Source organism: Panthera uncia, chromosome D1, assembly GCF_023721935.1.
Source record: "Panthera uncia isolate 11264 chromosome D1, Puncia_PCG_1.0, whole genome shotgun sequence".
In the NCBI taxonomy this organism is placed as follows: Eukaryota; Metazoa; Chordata; class Mammalia; order Carnivora; family Felidae; genus Panthera; species Panthera uncia.
The window spans coordinates 55282358-55302987 of NC_064808.1; the positions used below are offsets into that span (position 1 = coordinate 55282358).

General features: G+C 34.2%; 1 protein-coding gene across 2 annotated transcripts in view; it reads right to left on the minus strand.

The window, feature by feature from the left end:
* Window positions 1-20630, minus strand: part of PGM2L1 (phosphoglucomutase 2 like 1) — a 49685-nt gene that overhangs the window by 23703 nt on the left and 5352 nt on the right. The window contains exons 1-5 of one of the 2 annotated variants that reach the window (XM_049652247.1): window positions 9086-9463; window positions 5355-5522; window positions 2523-2629; window positions 1488-1572; window positions 1077-1160 (exon numbers count right to left, since the gene is read on the minus strand). In XM_049652247.1, coding sequence (XP_049508204.1) covers window positions 1077-1160; window positions 1488-1572; window positions 2523-2629; window positions 5355-5477 — 399 coding nt within the window. In that variant the 5' untranslated portion in view covers window positions 5478-5522; window positions 9086-9463. Of the gene's footprint in view, window positions 1-1076; window positions 1161-1487; window positions 1573-2522; window positions 2630-5354; window positions 5523-9085; window positions 9464-20630 lie in introns of those variants that run through there. The other variant, XM_049652241.1, reaches the window with a different exon arrangement.

Sequence of the window (20630 nt, forward strand, 5' to 3'; positions counted from 1 at the left end):
AGATCTGGGTTCTCAGCTCTCTTTGACAGTTGACTTCTCCTTCCTTGCAACTCTCTTCTTATCCCTTTGGTTTTTATGGCACTAATCTCCCCTGGTCTATCCTCTATCTCAGCTCTTCTTCTTTCTGCCTTCCTTAAAGTTGATGTTCCCTGGGGATCCCTTTTGTACCTATTTTTTACTATATACTGTCTCTGGGCCACTCACCCAACTAAAAGACTTCCAAATATTCTTATATGTTCTAATATGTATGATAACCCCCAAATCTGTAACTTTAACCTTAGATTTCTCCCCAGAGAAGATCTATATACATCCAGTCACCTACCGGATGTTGCTACCTGGTTGGCCCACAAAGACCTCAAACTTAATATGTCCCAAACTGAATTAATCATGCTTCTTCTCTGCCTCTGTGCATAGTAACACTACCCATTTAGCTGGCCAGGGCCAAAACCATAGATTAGTACTAAATCTTCTTTTCCCTAATAAAACAGAGTTCAGTGTACCTGAAGACCTCCCATACAAGAAGAAAAACAAATATAAGATCATGCATTCATCACCCAGGAGCCCCGAACACTGGCTCAATACTGTGCTGTACCCTCTCTTTGCTGCTCTTCACCCCTCTCTGCCCTGCTTTCTGCCATGGAGGCTGACACATCAAATGGATCCTACAGCCAATGGGGAGTCCCAGTAGAAGGTTGTAGGAAAAGGAGAGTGAGATAGAGGTACTGTTCCTCTGGCTTTCCTCCTGCAAACTCCCATTCATTCTTTAAGTTCTCAGTTCTCAGTATGACTTTGTTTCTAAAATGTAGACAGGGTGGGTTTGAGATAGGATGGGGAAATCAAAGGCAGTAGAATACTAGAAGTAAAAAGACCACTGAAGAGATTTTTGTAGTAGTACACGTTGAGAAGTAATAGGGCCATTAGGGAAACACATCCTTCAAGGGCTGGCCTTCATGTTTTTATATTCCTGTCCCCAACATCTAACCCTGCTCCTCAGTGATGAAAATATAACTCAGCACATATTATTTAAATAAAATAAGAACTATACAATAAGCAAAGATCAAGAGTCCAAGGTTTACCTTGTACCCGTTGTCTTCTTTGCGGTTGTGAGAAGCAGTAATCATCACACCTGCAACTGCTTTGAGCTCCTGGACCGCATATGGCTGAAAAAACAGTCATACCATAATTCCATTTTGCTTTCCACCTACTTACACATTTGACCTAGGAATAACTTTGAGTAACAGGAGAAGACATTAAGACAGAAATAGGCTAAAACTTGTTATCTCGTTATAGATCAAATTCTTTGGTGGTTCAACACATGCTTGTTGAATGAAAATAAACTCAGTGTAAACTTTGTTTCCCTTCCTTTGGTCTTTCATGTCACTTAATATAGAACTGTAAGCATGACAAATATTTGAATCCTGGTTGATTTAAGACATTTTTTAAATTTGCGGCAACAAACTGTACAATCAATAATATAAAACACTTACTACAAAAGGCGTAGGAACATATCTTGAAAAAAGGTACACAGGAACATCTTTGGCCAATAAGACTGCAGCAGTGAGTTTAGCAAGTCTAAAAAAAAAAAAATGAGGGAGATTTCACTCAGTCCTTAGCTTATCATAGATTTTAAAACCTAACCTTCTACAAGATAAATGTTTCATATTGGAATTATTCTGAACATATAGTAGCCTAATATAACCAATTCTTATAATCAGCAGTTAAACTTCATGCTCCAACTTAAAAATGTTAAATAAATAAGGTTTTTTAAAAAGGAAGTTAATAAGAAACAGAACTGATCTTTTAATTTCCTCCTTTTTCCTTAATCATCTTTTGATGGCTCCTTTACTAAGAAATAAAACCTGAAAAGGGCAGAAAGAATGCAGGAAAGTGAAATAAGAGACTCTGATAAACACAATTGCATAAGTAACCCCTGGAAAAAAGTATCACTGTCTCATGACTATGTGTGAAAATCACCTAAAACTAATTAAATGGGATTATAATGAGAGAATACAATTTTTTTTTAAATGTTTATTTTATTTTTGTGAGAGAGAGAGAGAGACAGAGCGTGAGCAGGGGAGGTGCAGAGAGAGAAGGAGACACAGAATCCGAAGCAGGCTCCAGGCTCTGAGCTCTCCGCACAGAGCCCGATGCGGGGCTTGAACTCACAGACCGAGAGATCATGACCTGAGCTGAAGTCGGACGCTCAACTGACTGAGCCACCCAGGTGCCCCGAGAATACAATTTATTTAATCACTCCTACCTGGTGCTTTTGCCAAAGTATTAAAATCATAACATAAACTATGATACCATTCTAAATACTAACTCTAAATATTTAAAAATTTTAATCCTGCCTGTAAAACCTAAGCGTTCTTTTTAAAATGCTTCTATTTCATCTCTAAAATAAACATCAGCATGTGATCACATTTCTATTTGACAGTTTCCTGTTTCAGAAATCCTACTGTTAATTTTTTTTTTAAGGCTATCGCAATCCAACTTAATCTCTGAAACAATTAACGCCGTACCTCTGGCTGCTGCAGCTGCTAGTTACTTGACCCCGGGTGTCATACCCGACGACAAAGCCTCTCTGCTTGAAGTCTGAGAAGCATCTCTCAAGGTATTTGTACATTCCCTGGAGCAGATAAACACAAAAGATTAGTTCCTGAATAATACCTCCATTTTCCACAACTTAAAATCTATTATTTTTATGTGTAGTGGTCAGTTTATCGGCTCATAGGGAACCGGCTTCCACCTTCATACTCATGTTTACTGATTTGGGAACAATACTGTTCAAGCCTCAAATGTGAGATGACAAAGATTTATTTCCTGTAATTTCAGACTCATTTAATACCACAGAAATATCAATTAAGTAACTATTAAATCCAATATGATACATAAAACATTAGGGGAAAACGAGGGGACAAGAGAGTCAGTATGCTAAGAAAAAAATACTGTCAGAAGACCCAAAAGAAATTGTTTCTTGTCTTAAGGCTCTAGAGAATAGAATTTTGACCATATTTGGCCTTGCTAAATCATAAGACTGAAGCCAACCAAAATATTTGACCTATTTATGACACAAACATTTTAAATCAGCAACATAAACCTTCATCAGAACATTTCTTAAGATGGCTGATCCCGTTCGTAATTCCTTAGTTTGAAAATCTCACAGAAAGAAAATCTCATAAAGTAGGAAAATATGCAGTCACTGGTGACAAAAAAAGAAGCGAAGCACTGAATACTGAAAATATCACAACGATAAACTAAAACCATTTAACTAACTTATGGTTTGATAACTTCAATAAATGCTTTCATCTCTGAAAATAATACTTCATATTTTATAGTCCTTTAAAACCATTATCAAAAGTGTTGCCACATTTAATCCTCATGACCCCAAAAAGAAAGAATGCAGATACCTTTTCTATTTTTGTCTTTCAATATCTCTTCAAAAAAAGAGGTGACAGAGTAAGACTGAAGCTCCATTTAATGAATTGCCCAAGGCGATTCATTCAACTAAAACTAAGTTATACTAATTTATTGAAGTACTGGATGGCAGGCACTGCTAAGTAACTATGTGGCAGCACCAAATGAAGCCCCAGGGACCTCTGGACCCTTTTTTCATGGCTCTTTCAAGTGTAATTATTCTTTTCAACCTGCTCCTCAAAGAGGATTTCAATTACCTCCATTTTGACCTTAGGCTCTAATTTCCTAATTGATTAAGTTCTTTTTCCCAGCTAATCTCTTAACTCAGCAAAGATGCTGGCAAAGCATCTCCTTATGGAAACTGTAACTGTGACTACCCTGAGCCAGCAAGACCCACATGATTGACTACAAGACTATGAGCGACTTGACCTTCACTGCCCACCTGCAAGTACCTCCCTACCTTTGTCCCACATTTTCCTTATACAAACCTGGAATTATTTTCAGCACTTTGGAGGCAGTCTTTGAGATGCTAGTCTGCTGTCTTCCCAGTGTTGGTATCACTGATATAAATTCCTGTCTTGTTTCACCACCACCCCACTCTCTTTGGATTTTGTCATTGGCAAGTGGTCAAATCTGGTTTGTTTGGGACCCCAGGAGCCAGGTGCTCTTGCCCCCTGTCCCTGGGTTACATTCCCTATGAATGTGTGTGTGTGTGTGTGTGTGTGTGTGTGTGTGTGTGTGTATGTGTGTGTGTGTAAGTGCACACATGTGCATGCTTAATATAGCCCATGTTGACTAGTTTCCCCAATTTATTTATAATAACGATGCTATCCTAAAACTTCACAGAACATCCTATTATTCTCTGGTATAAATATCTGTCTTATCCCCCTTTATCTAGACTCTGAAAAGGGTTAGGGCTTAAGTATTAGATTCCATTTGGCTTTTCCCTTTCACACAATGGAATCTCAACTCCAGTAAAAATTTACACTTCCATAGAAATTTATTTTCAAACACCTCCTCCACCCCTTTTTATAAAGTCAAGGAATCTTCATTTAAAATGAAAGCTTATGAGGAAACCAATATATTAAAAAGAGTGAACTGATGAATTTTGGGGCGAGGAGAAGAAAGGGGTCTGGGATGGGGGAAGTGGCACGTATCCTACCCATGTAGTCTAGTCATCTTATCATCCCTTCTACTCCATCCTCTGCACTAGCCTTTGCCTTTGGAGAATTCCTTCAGAACAAAGCTAAGGATGATTTACTGTTTGACAGTATTGATTAGAATTACGCCTACTGAGCAATTCTCTAGTCCAGAACTATTTTTAGTATATTCTAAATGCATTTTGGCTTCAAAAGTATAGTTCCTTGAAGCAGTGAGAATGTTTCACTAGAAAAAGAAGTAATTTGTTTCTAGGGTAAGTTGTATAAAATGGGGAGACATAAATTGTATCACATCATACACTGTCTTAAAGAACTCTCAAATGGATATAGAAAACCATGTTTAAGGGAAATATTTTCAACTAAATTTTCCAAATATTCTGGTTAACCTTTATCAATGGCCATATGCCAAAATGAGTAATTCTCTTTTTCCTAAATTTGTTTCTTTATGTTAACTGGAAATCTCAATATCTGTGTCCTGATTTCAAATGCAAAGTAACTGTCAAGATTTCAAAGGCAAAGTAAATGTCAAGAAGTTGACAATGGTAATCATAAGAACTCTTAATCAGAAAGTTAGTTTGTGACCTTGAAGATACACAAATGACTTATAAGATAAATTCTGTGCAAGAGCAAAGGTTAGCATTTGTCCCAAGGTTTTTTAACTTACAAGAAGGTACCTTCCTAGACATAAAGTTTGTTTTTGTTTTAGAAAGCCTACCTAATTTATAAAGCAAAAAAATAGAGTGATAAAAAGTATACATAATACTTTATAATACCTACCTGTGTTGACTGTATTACTGTAAGGTCATTAATATAGCAAAATCCTGCCCCCATAGCAGAACGAAGTCCCGCCGTCCCAAAAGTCATTCGGCAACAAAGACGATCTCGTAGCTCCTTGTTCATCCCATTCCGTAACAGATTTTCAATTTGCTCTTTTGTTTTGGGATTCTATAAAAAAGTATTAAGACTTAATCAGGATCACAAGCAGAGTCCTGATATGAAGCCCTTCTGAGGAGCCAGTAAGTATTATGCATATTTCACAAGGTTCTAAATATAAGTTCCACAGTGCTACTTATCAATATTAGTATGTATAATAAAACAATACCTGTCATCTATGGAGCCACCCAAAGAACCAGACCCTTACCGAAGGTAATGCACATATCTCTAATTGTCATAGCATTTTTGGTAATACTACTCAAGAATTTTTTAACAAATTGATAAACTTAAGAGCTATGGAACCCAAATAAGCCTCCTAGTCAAAAACAACATTAAGTAAGTTAGAGTCTGTCTTAAGTTTTAAAAGAAATAAGGAACCTATTGGATAAAAGCCATCAACACATGCCTACCAATTACTTCCTAAACCTCTGTGATTCAAAATGACCAGGTAAGCCTTCTGCTCTTTAAAGTCACAGAAAACCATTCAATGTATCTACAGTAAAGGTGATCATAAAAAGGTCTTAGATGTTAAATGTGGACTTGGTTAAGAATAAGAATGAAAATTCAGTCCAAGCTTGGCTTGTGAGGCAGGACATGCCAACATCTATACTTTAGGATTATGTATTTCATTATCACATCCATTAACTTATTTTCATAAAGCTCATGGATACTCTTGACTGAAATATTAGTTTACAAGCAAGTTTCAAATGGACGTGCAATTATATAATAAGAATAAAATTTGAATGGAATTTTCTAGTATTTTCCTTATAAGAGAAAGAGTCAAATATTATGAAAATAAGGTGAACCACAACTTCTCCCTTCCATACTATATATAGTATGGATTTAGTCCATACTAACAGCTTAGATCTTCTATGTCTATGGCCTATACAATGATAACGAATATTCAGAATGATAAACCAAGGCACCTATAAGGTGCTAAATATTAGAATAGATTTGTACTTGCAAAGAAATAAAAACATATTAATATATAATTTAAACAAAAAGGTTTTCTGGGGGCACCTGGGTGGCTCAGTTGGTTGAGCGTCCAACTTCAGCTCAGGTCATGATCTCACAGTTCATGAGTTCGAGACCTGCATTGGGCTCTGTGCTGACAGTTCAGAGCCTGAAGCGTGCTTTGGATTCTGTGTCTCTCTCTCTCTCTCTGCCCCTAACCCACTCTCATTCTGTCTCTGTCTCTCTCAAAAATAAATAAACATTAAAAAAAAAAATTTAAACAAAAAGCTTTTCTGGTTATAGCGGAATTAAAGTAACCAGAGTACATGCCACAAACTAATGAGAAGCCATGGAAATTCTGATTAACTGAAATTATAATCAGCTAAAAATGGATATAAATTTATGTACATATATGTATGTATATACACGTATAATGACCTTAGCTCATGAAATCTCCATTTTATAAATAGCACACACTAACAAATACACAGCCTACATAAAACTATGAATAGCTATTAAGAGGAGAATCTAAACAATAAGACTAACTGGGCTACTCTATATTTTCCCAATGTTTAAGATGCTACCAGATTTGATACAAAGGTCAAAGAGACTTGAAGATGGCTAACATTTAAAAACAGGTATAAGAATGGCAAAATTGAAGACTAAAAAGTTTCAGTTCTGTAGAGGGTATATGGCAGTGTCATACAGTTCGTGCCATAGAAATTGAGATAGTCCTAGGGCACCTGGCTGGCTCAGTCGGAAGAGCTTGTGACTCTTGACCTTGGGGTCATGAGCTTGAGCCCCACGTTGGGTGTAGAGATTACTAAAAATAAATAAGTTTATTTATTTAAAAAAATAAATTAGGATTTAAAATTCTTTTAAAAAGAAATTAGGATAGTCCTTTTAGAATGATATCACAGCAACTACCAAAATTTAAACTGCATATGCCTTTTGGCCCATAAATATCTCTGTCCATAGCAATGTCTTTACTCAAACAAGATTTATTCATACAAGAATGTCAACTGCAGCATCTTACTGGTAGTATTATTACCTCTGTGTTAATAAAGAAATTAAGATTTAGGGAGCCTATTATTACCACTGTATTAATAAAGAAATTAAGATTTAGAGAGCCTATTAACATGGAGCTAACATTGGAGGTCTAGACAGGATTTGAATCCAGGTTGGTCTGGTTCTAAATCCTATACCACCTCACAACAACAAAATAATTATGCAGAGCAGGTTAATAATGTTCCTAATAATAATGAACTCCAACTATAAAGCCAAATATGATTCCTTTTAATTATAGCTACATAAGATACAAAAATGACCCACCAGACATGAATATTATTAGGTTACTGAGTACTTCCTAATGTTTAACTGCACAGCTACTAGAGTAGGGCCTAAAAATTCCATTCTCTGTTATAAACATTACAACCAGTCCTAACCTAATTCCTGTTTCTGAAAAAGACTGTAAATTAGAGAAAAATAAAAATGGATAAAGAATCACGATGCATTGGACAGACGTATATTTTTATGGTAAAAAGTGCTAAGTGATTATGGCGACAGGCAAATGAAATCTACTTTAAATGCAGATTTCTCCACTATTTCATAACTACATTAAATTAGATGTTGATGTTAAAATGTTTAAAAATACACCTAAAGGGCAATCTATGTAGCCATGATTATCATACATTTTCCATGAGGATGAAATTACATTTCTATTTTGTTGTTAAAATATTCAAACAACTATGATTTTTATAAGCTATCATATTATGAAGATTCTAAAGAACTACAAATTATTTTTAAAACTCTTTTCCACATAAAACTCAGATACATTAAATGAAAAGCAGAAGCATACATAATGTATTTTAATTTGTATAAAAAGAAGTATATGTATACTTACATCATTCCAGAAATACTCCATGCTAATATAAGACACTAAAACTAGTGATTATCTCTGATGGAGAAACCAGGCATAAGGTCTGAGGCAGAAAAGTGACTTTATTGTACAGCCTTAGTACTGTTTGGATATTTTATATTTTACTTATTTTATGGTAAAAACTAAATAAATCTCTCTCTCTGATGGCTGAGAAAAACTACTATTGTGGGTCTCCATGGATACTTTTTACCTCACAAATTGCTTTTTTGTCACTCACAGAAGGTTATTAATAAAACAAATGTTGGAGCTTTCTCAAATACAAATTATTGTTTGCTTTCTAAATGTGCTCTTATTTACAATGCGTTCATTACTTAAGGATAGGAGCAGGCTAATCAGCAAAAAAAGAAAAAAATGGTTCAAGTGATGCCAACAGTAAAGAAAGCTCTAAAAATTATACTGTGAGTCTGCAGAGAAGTTATTTGATTTACATACCTTCTGGAAATGTACATTCCTTTTGGAAAGTAAATGCATTCAATCTGAACTAAAGTTGCTCTTAACTAGTGTATTTTAGAATCCTAATAATTTTAGTGCCCCAAAAAAGTAATCCTGCAGAAAATCCAAAAAGATTTTAGTGACTACTAGCATTTTCTATACTTCATCAGGAAGGAAGCTGATTGTTTAGTAGGAAATCAGTAAGCTAAAGAATACAGAATTAAAGCCATGCATTATTTTCAAAGGTTACCTGTTTACCCAAAATTTTCCTTTAGGTTCTAATCCTATGGAGTGCTGCAACTTTATATGGCTGAAATGAAGAAAAGAAAGTGTCTTCTTACATAATACTCTGTGGAGTTGTGTTTTTTCCATAGCGTAGGTCCTTAAGGCCCAAATTCAAAGAAAACATGAAAGAACTGATTTAAAAAATAAAAAAAAAAAGCAGCACTTTATATATATAAAGAGAAGTACCTCCTTTAACAAACCTCTTACAAACTTTCATAGATGTGAATAAAGGTATATACCAGACCAAAATCATTCCAACTCTACCTGCCATGAAACGGAAGTATTAGTATTCATTTATGAAGGATTACTCTGGATTCACCCAAGCTTTTCTGAACCTATTCTGTTCATAATTAGGGGGCTTCTAAATTATCTATATATAATAAATATAAATGTATATAAAAGTACATAAAAAACTGATTAATCATCATATAAAACAAATCAAGTTTGTCAATGAAGAATTCACCTATAAATCTTCTTTCCTCCTTCTTTTATAAACCTAATAATTGTATAATTTGTATACAACTTGAATCTACTCTATTAATATTATTATATTAAATATATATTTTTTGCAATCAAAATCCTAATATTGTTATATATCTAAAGGTGAGGTAATATGCAAAATTGACCTCTTAGTGGCTCAAATATATCTAAAATTGCAAAGCTTGTAAATAACATTTTAAAATGTTACTGACAGAGGCTAGTGCCTAAACAACAAATACCAGTTTTATAGAACTACAGAAAAAAAAAATATTTAAGTTTATTTCTCAACAGAAGTTAAAATAGGAAACTGCCATCTGAAAACCTGAAGGGTAAATGTAACTGACATTTACTTCTAAGGGTCAACCAGCTTGAAGATCCAAATCTAGAGACCTGAAGCAGAACATGTTTTCCAAACCAGATGCTTCCTCAGAGTCCAAAATATACTCTTGCTAACCAATAATTTTTTCCCATCTAAGAGTCTTTGTGTAATTCTAAATTTAATTTCTCCATCTTAAATTTTTTTTTGTATTTAAGTATAGTTGACATATAAAGTTGTATTTGTTTTAAAACATAGTGATTTGATAATTCTATAGATTACACAATGCTCACTCACCACCATAAGTGTAGTTATACCATCTGTCACTATACAATGTTAATACAATATTATTGGCTATATTCCCTATGTTGTACTCTTCATCTCCGTGACTTATGTATTTTATAACTGGAAGTTTGTATTTCTTAATCCCTTTTACCTATTTTGTACATGTTCCCACCTCTCTACCCTCTGGCAACCATCTGGTTTGTTCTCTGTATTTATAAGTCTATTCCTGGGTTTCGTTTGTTCATTTGTTTTGTCTTTCAGATTCCACATATAAGTAAAATAATTTCTCCATCTTTAAAAACATTGTAGAAATTAGCATAAGTTGGCTTAGATAACAAATTTGAATGACTATTCTTGTCATATAAAATGAGATTTCATTAATAATAATTGGCTTAATAAAGCTTGAGACCATTTAATGAATATAAAAATCATATCCAGGAAATAAAGATTCTACTCAAAAAGCAGAAAATAAGACATTAAATATAACATATTATCATTTAAGTATAATACTAAACATGCCAAAATTCGTGTGAAAGATAAAAATGTTGATTAATTCATTTCAAAACATGTGTGTATATCTATATATCTATATCTATATATATAGATATATATATATATAGTCTTTTTTTTAACTTTTGGATTGTTTTTCTAACAAAACACACACATGTGTTCAATAATATAGTCATACTTAAGTCTCTGTTATGCTTTAAACAAAAAATACTTCTCATAAAGACAGTCAAAATAAAACATTTCAAATGTTTGCTATTTTTCTCTAGGTATTCTGACACATACTTTTCTTGACAGAAACTGATCTTAAAAAATAAAGTCTCAGTTTAAAAAACAACAGAAAAAATATCATCTTGGTAGATGCAAAGGAAGCATTTGAAAAAACTCAACACCCAATAGCTATTTTAAAATTTCTCAGTAAATGCTGAATAGTAATTCCACTAGGAATCTACCCAAGAGAAATGAAACATGTTCACACAAAGACCTATAAATGAATTTCAAAGGTAGATTTACTCTGAAGAGTTAAAGCCTGTTGTCCATCAACAGGTGAATGAATAAACAAATTATTGTACATCCATAAAATAGAGTAACATTCAGCAATAAAAAGGAACAAACTGCTAGTATAGAAAACAAAATGGATAAATCTCACAAGTATTATGTTAACTGAAGGAAGCTAGACACAAAAAGCCTACGTATTGTATGATTTTTATAAAAGCAAACTACAGGAACAATAAAGAACTATTACAAGTCAACAATAAGACAACCCAATTTAAAGAGGGACAAAGGATTCACTAAAGAAAATATATAAATAGCCAATTGATTCATGATACAACATGGATGAAATCTGAAATGTGCTAAGTAAAAGAAGGCAGACACAAAAGGCCACAAACAATAGTATGGTTCCATTTATATGAAAGGTCCAGAATAGGAAAATCTAGACAGATGAATGGTTGTCAGGAGCTGAGGGGGGGGGGGGGGGGGAAGGAGGAATGGGCAATGACCACTAATGGATACCAGGTTTCTTTCTGGGATAATTAAAATGTTTGGGAATTAGATAGTGGTGGGGCACCTGGGTGGCTCAGACAGTTAAGCATCCAGCTTCAGCTCAGGTCATGATCCCATGGTTTGTGGGTTTGAGCCTCGCATTGGGTTCCGTGCTGATAGCTCAGAGCCTGGAGCTTGCTTTGGATTCTGTGTCTCCCTCTCCCTCTGCTCCTCGCTCCTCCCCCTGCCCCACTCTCTCTCTCAAAAATAAATAAACATTAAAAAAAATTAGATACTGGTGACAACTGCACAATCTTTTGAACATACTAAAGCCCACTGAATTATATACATTCTAAAATGGTGAATGTTATTTCACATTATGTGAATTATATCTCAATTAACAACAACTACAGGACAAATTAGATGAGTGGTTGACAGGGGCTGGAGCAAGGGGATTCACTACAAAAGGGCACAAGGGAACTTTCTGCAGTGATCGAAATGCTCTTTGATTGTGATGCTGGTTTTCCAACTGTATACACTCTTCAAAATTCATTAAGTAGAACACTTAAAAGAATTAAATTTACTGTCAATTTTGTAAATGTAAATTATACCTAAAAAACAAACCATATAGAAAAACTCTAAAGCTGAGACTAAAGTAGAAGAAATACACATAAATCCAGATGCACACAGGGTTTTACCTTATAATGCATGAATTAATGACAAACAATATTAGGTGCTTTTTTCAATTCCCTTTATAAAACATTTGAGAAATATAGTTTAATGTTAAAAAAATTACACTTGAAAGATACTTGAATTCTCTTTATGAAGCAGAGTTTTTTTTTAAGACATACAAATTACAAAAACAAATTCATGGGTGTGAATTGTACTGTTGCATAATATCAGCTCTCTTACTGTTAAGTTTTTCCTGATAATTATGTAAAAGTTCCTTGATGTTGGGGAGAACAATTAAGTCATTAAATCTATGTTGTTACGAATCTAACTTTACAGAAACCACACATGAAACTTACTATCTTTGTAAAATATGACATTTCTACTTAGAGAAAGAACATCTTAGGCTGTATTTGATGTTATTTTATTGTTGACTTGCCCTATAGCTTCTGCTACTATTTAGATAAGTTAACAGGGTCCACATTTTCAAAAGTTATATATTAAGTATATATTATAAAAAATATAATACTTCAATTTTGATTCGAGTGTTTTCAGGCATTGAGATATTTTTCACTACGTGATTTTTTTTAAAGGAGTTGTTTAACTTTCAGGGTTATCTTTACTTGACTAAATGAAAAACAAAACTATTTTTCAAACAAACAGGAAATTTAGACAAAACTCTAGTATTCCTAGATATGCCTTGGTTACTTGGAGGAAAGGATGGAGGAGAATGTAAAGTAGATATGGGAATTTAAACTGAACCTGTAGCTTAATTTTTTAAAAAGGAGTTCTGATTCAAACTTGGCAAAATATTGTAACGAAATAGAAGCTGTTTATCATTTTCTGTGTTAAAAAAATTTTTTTAATGTTTTATTTATTTTTGAGACAGAGAGAGACAGAGCATGATCAGGGGAGGGGCAGAGAGAGAGGGAGACACAGAATCTGAAGCAGGCTCCAGGCTCTGAGCTGTCAGCACAGAGCCCGACACAGGGCTCAAACCCACAAACCATGAGATCATGACCTGAGCTGAAGTTGGACGCTTAACCAACTGAGCCACCCAGGCGCCTCTCAGTCTCTGTGTTTTTAAAAAGGATAGGACAATTGTTAAAAGGGCTCATTACTTCTTTAGTTTTCTTGGAAGGCTCTGTAATCATCCAAATGTAAAACTTTGTTATCCATAATTCTGAGTCTCCATCTCCAACCCATCTCATCCTAATTACATACTGCCAGATTAATCACCCAAGAACCAACAATAGAGTCCAATTCCAGTTACCTCAAATATAAATAAAGGTCAGGAAGGGTGGGAATCAGATCCCAAAGGGCAGAGGAATTCAAAACCTTTTTGGATTCAAATACTCTCTTCATTTCTCTGAGCCCAAGTTTGTATATAGGTTAAAAATGAGAATAACAACTACCTCAAACAATCCTTGAAGGATTAAAAGAGATTTTTTTTTTACATGAAAGCATCTATTAATTAACACAGCTGGCACATGATCACTCAATAAACACTAGATATCCTTTTTCCTTTGTGTAGCCTAAATTGCCACAGCAGTCTAACACATACACTATACTTGAGTTAAAAAAAAAAAAAATCTTCATTGTTCTTGCACGCTGTGCAGTTTCACTTTCCTGATCAGTTTCATTTTCCATTTTATTCTTCTATTTCTCCCACCTTAAATTTTCTGTCCCCCTATTCATCATCTATTCCTATCCTATTTTTCCTTTCAGGCCCAGGTCAAATTCTACTTCTTACATAGTCTTCCTGACTTTGAATTCCTATCGCTCTTAAAAAGCAGCCCCACAAGTTGACTATTAATTGTTCTTTATTTGTATTTTAAATATTATTAATTGTAACTATGTATTTTCCTAGTTTAAAATAATAATAATACAGATAAAGCTACAGACATTTTGACTATTACCTTTAGTCCCAGACCACTCCTGTGGGGGAGCAAGTACTATTGTGATGTATCCTTCTAGACCTTTACTGGCATCTATATATGCACAGAAATGTAGTTTAGCTTTCTCTCTTTATTTTATATAGATGCTATCAAATTGCATATGATGTTCTATAACTTGCTTATTTCACTTAATGTATCTTGGAGTTTCTTTCAATACATACAGATCTACTTTTGTTTTGTTTTGTTCCTCTTTTACTGAGAAATAATTGACATCACTAAGTTTAAGGTGTACAGCATGATGGTTTAATTTACACATACAATTGACCCTGTAAGAACACGAGTTTGAAGTGAGCAGGTCTACTTATATGCAGATTTTTTTGATAAAGTCAGTACAATAATGTAAATGTATTTTCTCTTTCTTATGATTTTAACATTTTCAAAAGAAAATGTCTAGCTTACTTTATTGTATGGATACAGTCTATAATACATATAACATACAAATCTGTGTTAATTGACTATATTATCAGTAAGGCTTCTGTTAACAGTAGGTTATGAAGTTTTTGGGGAATCAAAAGTTATATGTAGATTTTTGACTACATGGCGTGTTGGTGCCCCAAACCTTCATGTGGTTGAAGGTATTGTGAAAACATTACATGATAGGTTTAGTTAACATCCATCATCTTATATAGATACAATAAAAGGAAAAATTTCTCTGTGATGAAAACTCCTAGGATCTACTTTCTTAACAACTTTTCCTATATATCATACAGCAGTGTGAACTATAATAAAATTGTCCGTTACATCTCTGTACTTACTTACCTTATAACCAGAAATTTGTACCCTTTGACCACCTTCCTCCAATTCTATACCCTCCCCCCAATAAGGTAACCACAAATCTGATCTGTGAGTTTCGTGTGTCTTTTGGTTTTTTGGGTCTTTTTAAATTCAACATGTAAGTGAGAACATAGTGTCTGCCTTTCTTGTCCGACTTATTTCTCTTAGCATAATGTCTTCAAGTTCCATTCATTTTATCACAAATAGTAGGATTTTCTCGTTTTTTATGGCTGAATAATATTCCATGGTGAATATATACCATAACTTTTTTATCCATTCATCCCAGACCTATTCTATTCAGCTGTTGCAGTGGTCCAATTTGTTTACTCTTTCCCCTTTGGTGTGCATTTAGGTTTTTTCTAATATTTACCTGTATAAATAATGAAGTATTTCAGAGGGCAAATAAGATGAGAAAAATTCTGAAGCAGAAACCACAAAATAAAGTCACTATTTACAGTAAAGAGATTTTCTAATGAGTTGAAAGCTAAAAGGTCTATGTATCTGAGAAGCAGAGGATTTTTCATTTATATTATAATTTTAATATTATTTTTTTTCAATTTTCATATTCTTTTGGGCATTAGATTGGGCTATGCCATGGTTTTTTTGGGTAACGTTCAGTGCTCATTAAATTATCTGGTATAAAATATCCCATGCAGGATTAGATATAGTACCTACCTGTCTATTTTCCACCAGCATTATTTTCTCCATTCACTCCCAACACCAGAGGGCAGTAGCCTTAGTGCTAATTAGCAGTCACGTATAGATAAAGTGACTCATGAAAAAATATTTTAGTAAAATCTGCACTAAATTACTAAACCTTTTGTTTTGGGGGAAAATATTTCTAAAAAACAGGACATATAAAATATGTAAAAACAATTAAACAAGCTGTCTAAGAGGATGAAAGAACCCTGATTTAGATAATCCAGGGAGTAACCATGAAAATCTAAGATGATGAAATATAATACTTACATTCTTTGGCTAGTTCAGTGTATCTTACAAGTAAAATCTGGAAGAACCAAATGAAGACAAATTCCTTTTCATTAGGTTCTCCAGGCTCTCTCAGATTTTTCAAATAGGAGGAAAGAAAGAGATAAGGAAATAATTCTAGATCAAAGATATATCCACATAGGCTTTCTAATGGCCTTGTGGAAAACTTGAAGGAACTAAACAAAAATCCTTTATGAAAGAAAAAATAGGGCCAAGAAGACCCCCAAATAAAAGGCAGAAAAAGCCAGTCTGCCTATTTTAAAATTTTCAGGTGGGAAAGAAGGAGGTGCTTTCAAATATAAATCCTTTCTTTCAAATATATACATACATATATATATATATATATATATATATATATATATATTTTTTTTTTTTTTTTATTTGCATAGACTTTACTTTTTTTTCAACTTAAAAATTATTTAAACTCTACTCTCAACATGGGGCTCGAACTTATGATCCTGAGATCAAGAGTCACATGCTACTCACTGAGCCAGCCAGGTGCCCCTAGACTTTACTTTTTAGAACAGTTTAAGGTTTACAGAAAATTGAGCAGATAGTACACAGAGTTCCCATAAATGCCCTAGCCCAGTTTTCCATGTTGTTAACATCTTGTATTAGTGCAGTACATTTGCTGTAGTTGATCCAATACTGATCCATTTTTTTTCAAAGAATTTTTAATATTTTTAAGTAATCTCTACACCTAACATAGGGCTCGAGCTCACAACCCCAAGATCAAGAGTTCCATGCTCCACTGACTGAGCCAGCCAGGTGCCCTTGATCCAATATTATGAACTAAAGTCCACAGTTTACATACGGCTTTTGACAAATACATAATGCCATATATCCACCATTAAAGTATCATATAGAATAGCTTCACTGATCTGAAAATCCCTTGTGCTCCATATACTCCTTCCTTTGCCCTGATAACCAGTCATTTTTCAAAAATTACCTGTTTTCAAAATGACATATAGTGGGCATCAGACAGTATGTAACTTTTTCAGAATGGCTTCTTTCACTGGGTAGTATGTATTTAAAGTTTCTCAACTGTGTTTTTGTCTCTTGATGGCTCATTTCTTTTGTGGCTTGATAACTCATTTTTAAAACATCAATGAATTGGAGCGCCTGGGTGGCTCAGTCGGTTAAACATCCCACTCTTGATTTCAGCTCAGCTCACAATCTCATAGTTCATGAAGTTGAGCCCTGAATCAGGCTCTACACTAACAAGTGGAGCCTGCTTGGGATTCTCTCTCTCTTTCTCTCTCTCTCTGCCCTTTCCCCACATGCGTGTGTATGCACACACGAGCACTCTCTCTCCCAAAATAAATAAATAAATAGGATATACTAAAATTTGTTTACCCATCACCTACTGAAGACATCTGGGTTGCTTCCAGTTTTAAGTACATTTTTAATTTGAAAAAAAAAAAAAAAAGAATAGAGAGTTTTAGTTGAAGATGGAAACCTCAAGCACTTGTCTCTTCTTCCTCCTGAGAATTTTTTACATGACAATAAAGGTATAAAATAACTAAATCCATAATGCAAAAAGAACTGGAGAAGGGGTCAATGGATACTGAGGAGTAGATGAGATTTCAACATATTTCTGAAAGACAGAAAGAAGCATGAAATGAAATACAATAAGCCAAAACCCTATTTATGCTGATAACATCTACATTTTGTTCCAGCAATCCCACTTTTGGGTATGAGGACAAAAGAATTGAAAGCAGGGTCTTGACGAGATATTTGCATATCCGTGCTCACAGCAGCACTATTCACAACAGCCAAGGGTGGATGCAACCCAAATGTCCATGGATGGATGAATGGATAAAAAAAATGTGGTGTATCATATTACTCAGACTTAAAGACGGAAATCCTGTCACATGCTACAACATGATGAACCTTAAAGATATTATGCTAAGTGAAATAAACCAGCCATAAAAAGACAAATACTGTATGATTCTCTTTATATGAGACATCCAAAGTAGTCAAATTCATAGAAACAGGATAGAACACTAGTTATTAGCAGGGGCTGGGAGGAGGGTCAAAGAGGACTTATGTAATGGGTACAGTTTCACATTTGCAAGATGAAAAAGTTCTAGAGATCCATTTCACAACAATGTGAATATAATTAACACTACTGAACTGTACACTTAAAAATGCGTAAGACTGTAAATTTTATGTTATGTACTTTTTCACAATAAAAAAATAATTAAATCTTGTGTTTCGTCTTGTTGATCCTCAAAATTGAAAATAATATGTAAGCACAAGGTTAAGATCATCTAAATATTGTTCATTGTGGATCTATGTAGTGGGTGTGGATAAAATTTGCTTCTGTTCAGACCTACCTATACCTCCTGAAGGTATTGAGATCAAAACGATTTTTTTTCTTAAGCTCTATCAATTAGTTGTTCAAAATCATGACCTGTTTTGGTTTCATGTTCAAACCATAACTTGCTTACTCAGGTCTTCCTTCCTTCCTCCTCCCCTCCCTTCCTCTCTACCAACCCCTGGATAATTGCTTTTCTTTTTTAAATGTTGTTGCCAGGGTGGTGGTGCCTGGGTGGCTCAGTCGGTTAAGCGCATCTGACTTTGGCTCAGGTCATGATCTCATGGCACGTGAGTTCAAGCCCTACAATGGGCTCTGTGCTGACAGCTTGGAGCCTGAAGCCTGCTTCAGATTTTGTGTGTCCCCGTCTCTCGGCCTCCCCTGCTCTTGCTCCATCTCTGTCTCTCAATAATAAATAAACATTAAAAACAATTTGTTTAAATGTTGCCAGAAAAACATATCATCTTCACCATATCATTAATATCTTCCAGATTTTTACTATTTATGCATAGATGTTGCACTCTTTTTAAAGACACATTTCTTGAAGCCCAATGTGGATCTAGGGCACTACGGTCATCTGAGATTTCTTTACATTGGGGTAGTTCCTCCATGTCAACTTCCCTTATATTTCCTACTTCCTTTTGCTGTAGGTTTCCTCAACTTAAGCTTTTATATTTTCTATTGCATTTGGCAAAAGGTAGACGGATAGTCATTTATTTTTCTCTTAACTTCTAAGAGCTCGTTCCTATTTTCGATGCCTTTCTCATAGCAGCTTTCCTCATTTGATGGAATTCTCTTTTTAAATTTAACTTTAAAAAAATTTAAAATTCTATGTACTTCATTAACCTCATTTTTTTCCCCCCTCTGGAGCCTTGCTTTGTTTTTCTTGCTTTTAATGTTGCTTGTTTTATGTAACTTGATCCTTGGTCAGTCATTGATATCCATAAATTATTCTGTGAAAATGGTATGGGTTTTCTCCATTTTTGTAAATGTATGTTATCTGCCAGTCTCCCTTGTTGTTGTTGTTTATTATTTTTGAAAGGGTGGGGCAGAGAGAGAGGGAGACAGAAGATCTGAAGTGGGCTCTGCACTGACAGCAGAGAGCCCAACGCTCGGCTGGATCTCAGGAGCTCAAACCCAGGGTGAGATCATGACCTGAGCACTGAGCTGAAGTCAGAAGCTTAACGGACTGAGCCACTCAGGCACCTCAACTAGTCTCCTCTTAAATAAAATGGGCAATTAGGAGTTCTGGATTTGTGGATTGGGCTTATTGTTCTGCAGACTGTTAGCACTAATTACATTATTTAAACTTACAAGAATAGCTACAACATAACTATTGAAATTTAGGAGAGGTAGAGAATAATGTAAGTTAGCTCTGATTTTTTACAGCATATATTTGCCAAGTAACATATAAAATAAACCAAGGACTAGTGATACTAGTATATTGTTTAGTCGTTTGATGGTAACCATGAGAATAACTAAAAACAAGTAGCTAAAAATGGTTTCTAAGGAGCAAATTGAAAATGAGAAGAAGCAGTTAGGAACATTGTTTTTTATTATATTCCCTTTTGTATTTTTTTTTATCATAAGCATGTATTTCTTTGAAATAAATACAAATGAAGTGAATATGAAATGGTAGAAACTGAGGGGAAAATGTAAGAAATTTGAAAAGAAAAAGAAAAAATGAATTTCATTTCTAAGAAGGAAAATAAATTCAAACCTTCATTTATCTGTACTAAATTTCTCAGACAGAGGGAGAATGTTGTTGCCAAGGAGACCAAAGCAACTGTTGAGCCGCAAATTCAGCTCTTTAAAAAAATTCCATGACATTTATTCTGCAATTACATCCTACTCAGGTTTTACAAAGGCCAATAAAATGGTTTTAATGAAGTCCTTGAAACCTGGTGTATGATGTCACTAACATTTACTAAATATTCAGGTTATAGAATCTAGTACAGTGATAAGAAAATTAGAGTAAAAGTCAAATGATCTAAATTCTAGTCTCAACTCCACTGCTTAAAAGCCATACATCCTTGAGTAAGTCATTTACCTTTTCTGAAACTTTCTTTACTTGTAAAAATGGGGAAAACTACTATCTAGCTTGCCTGCCATGCAAGGCTGCTGTATCAAATGAGATTTAGATCATTTTCCAACGTTTGAAACATTACAAATAAATTCAAGTAGTAGTGTTAATATTTCCCAAAATTAATAAAGCCACATGTATTCTGTA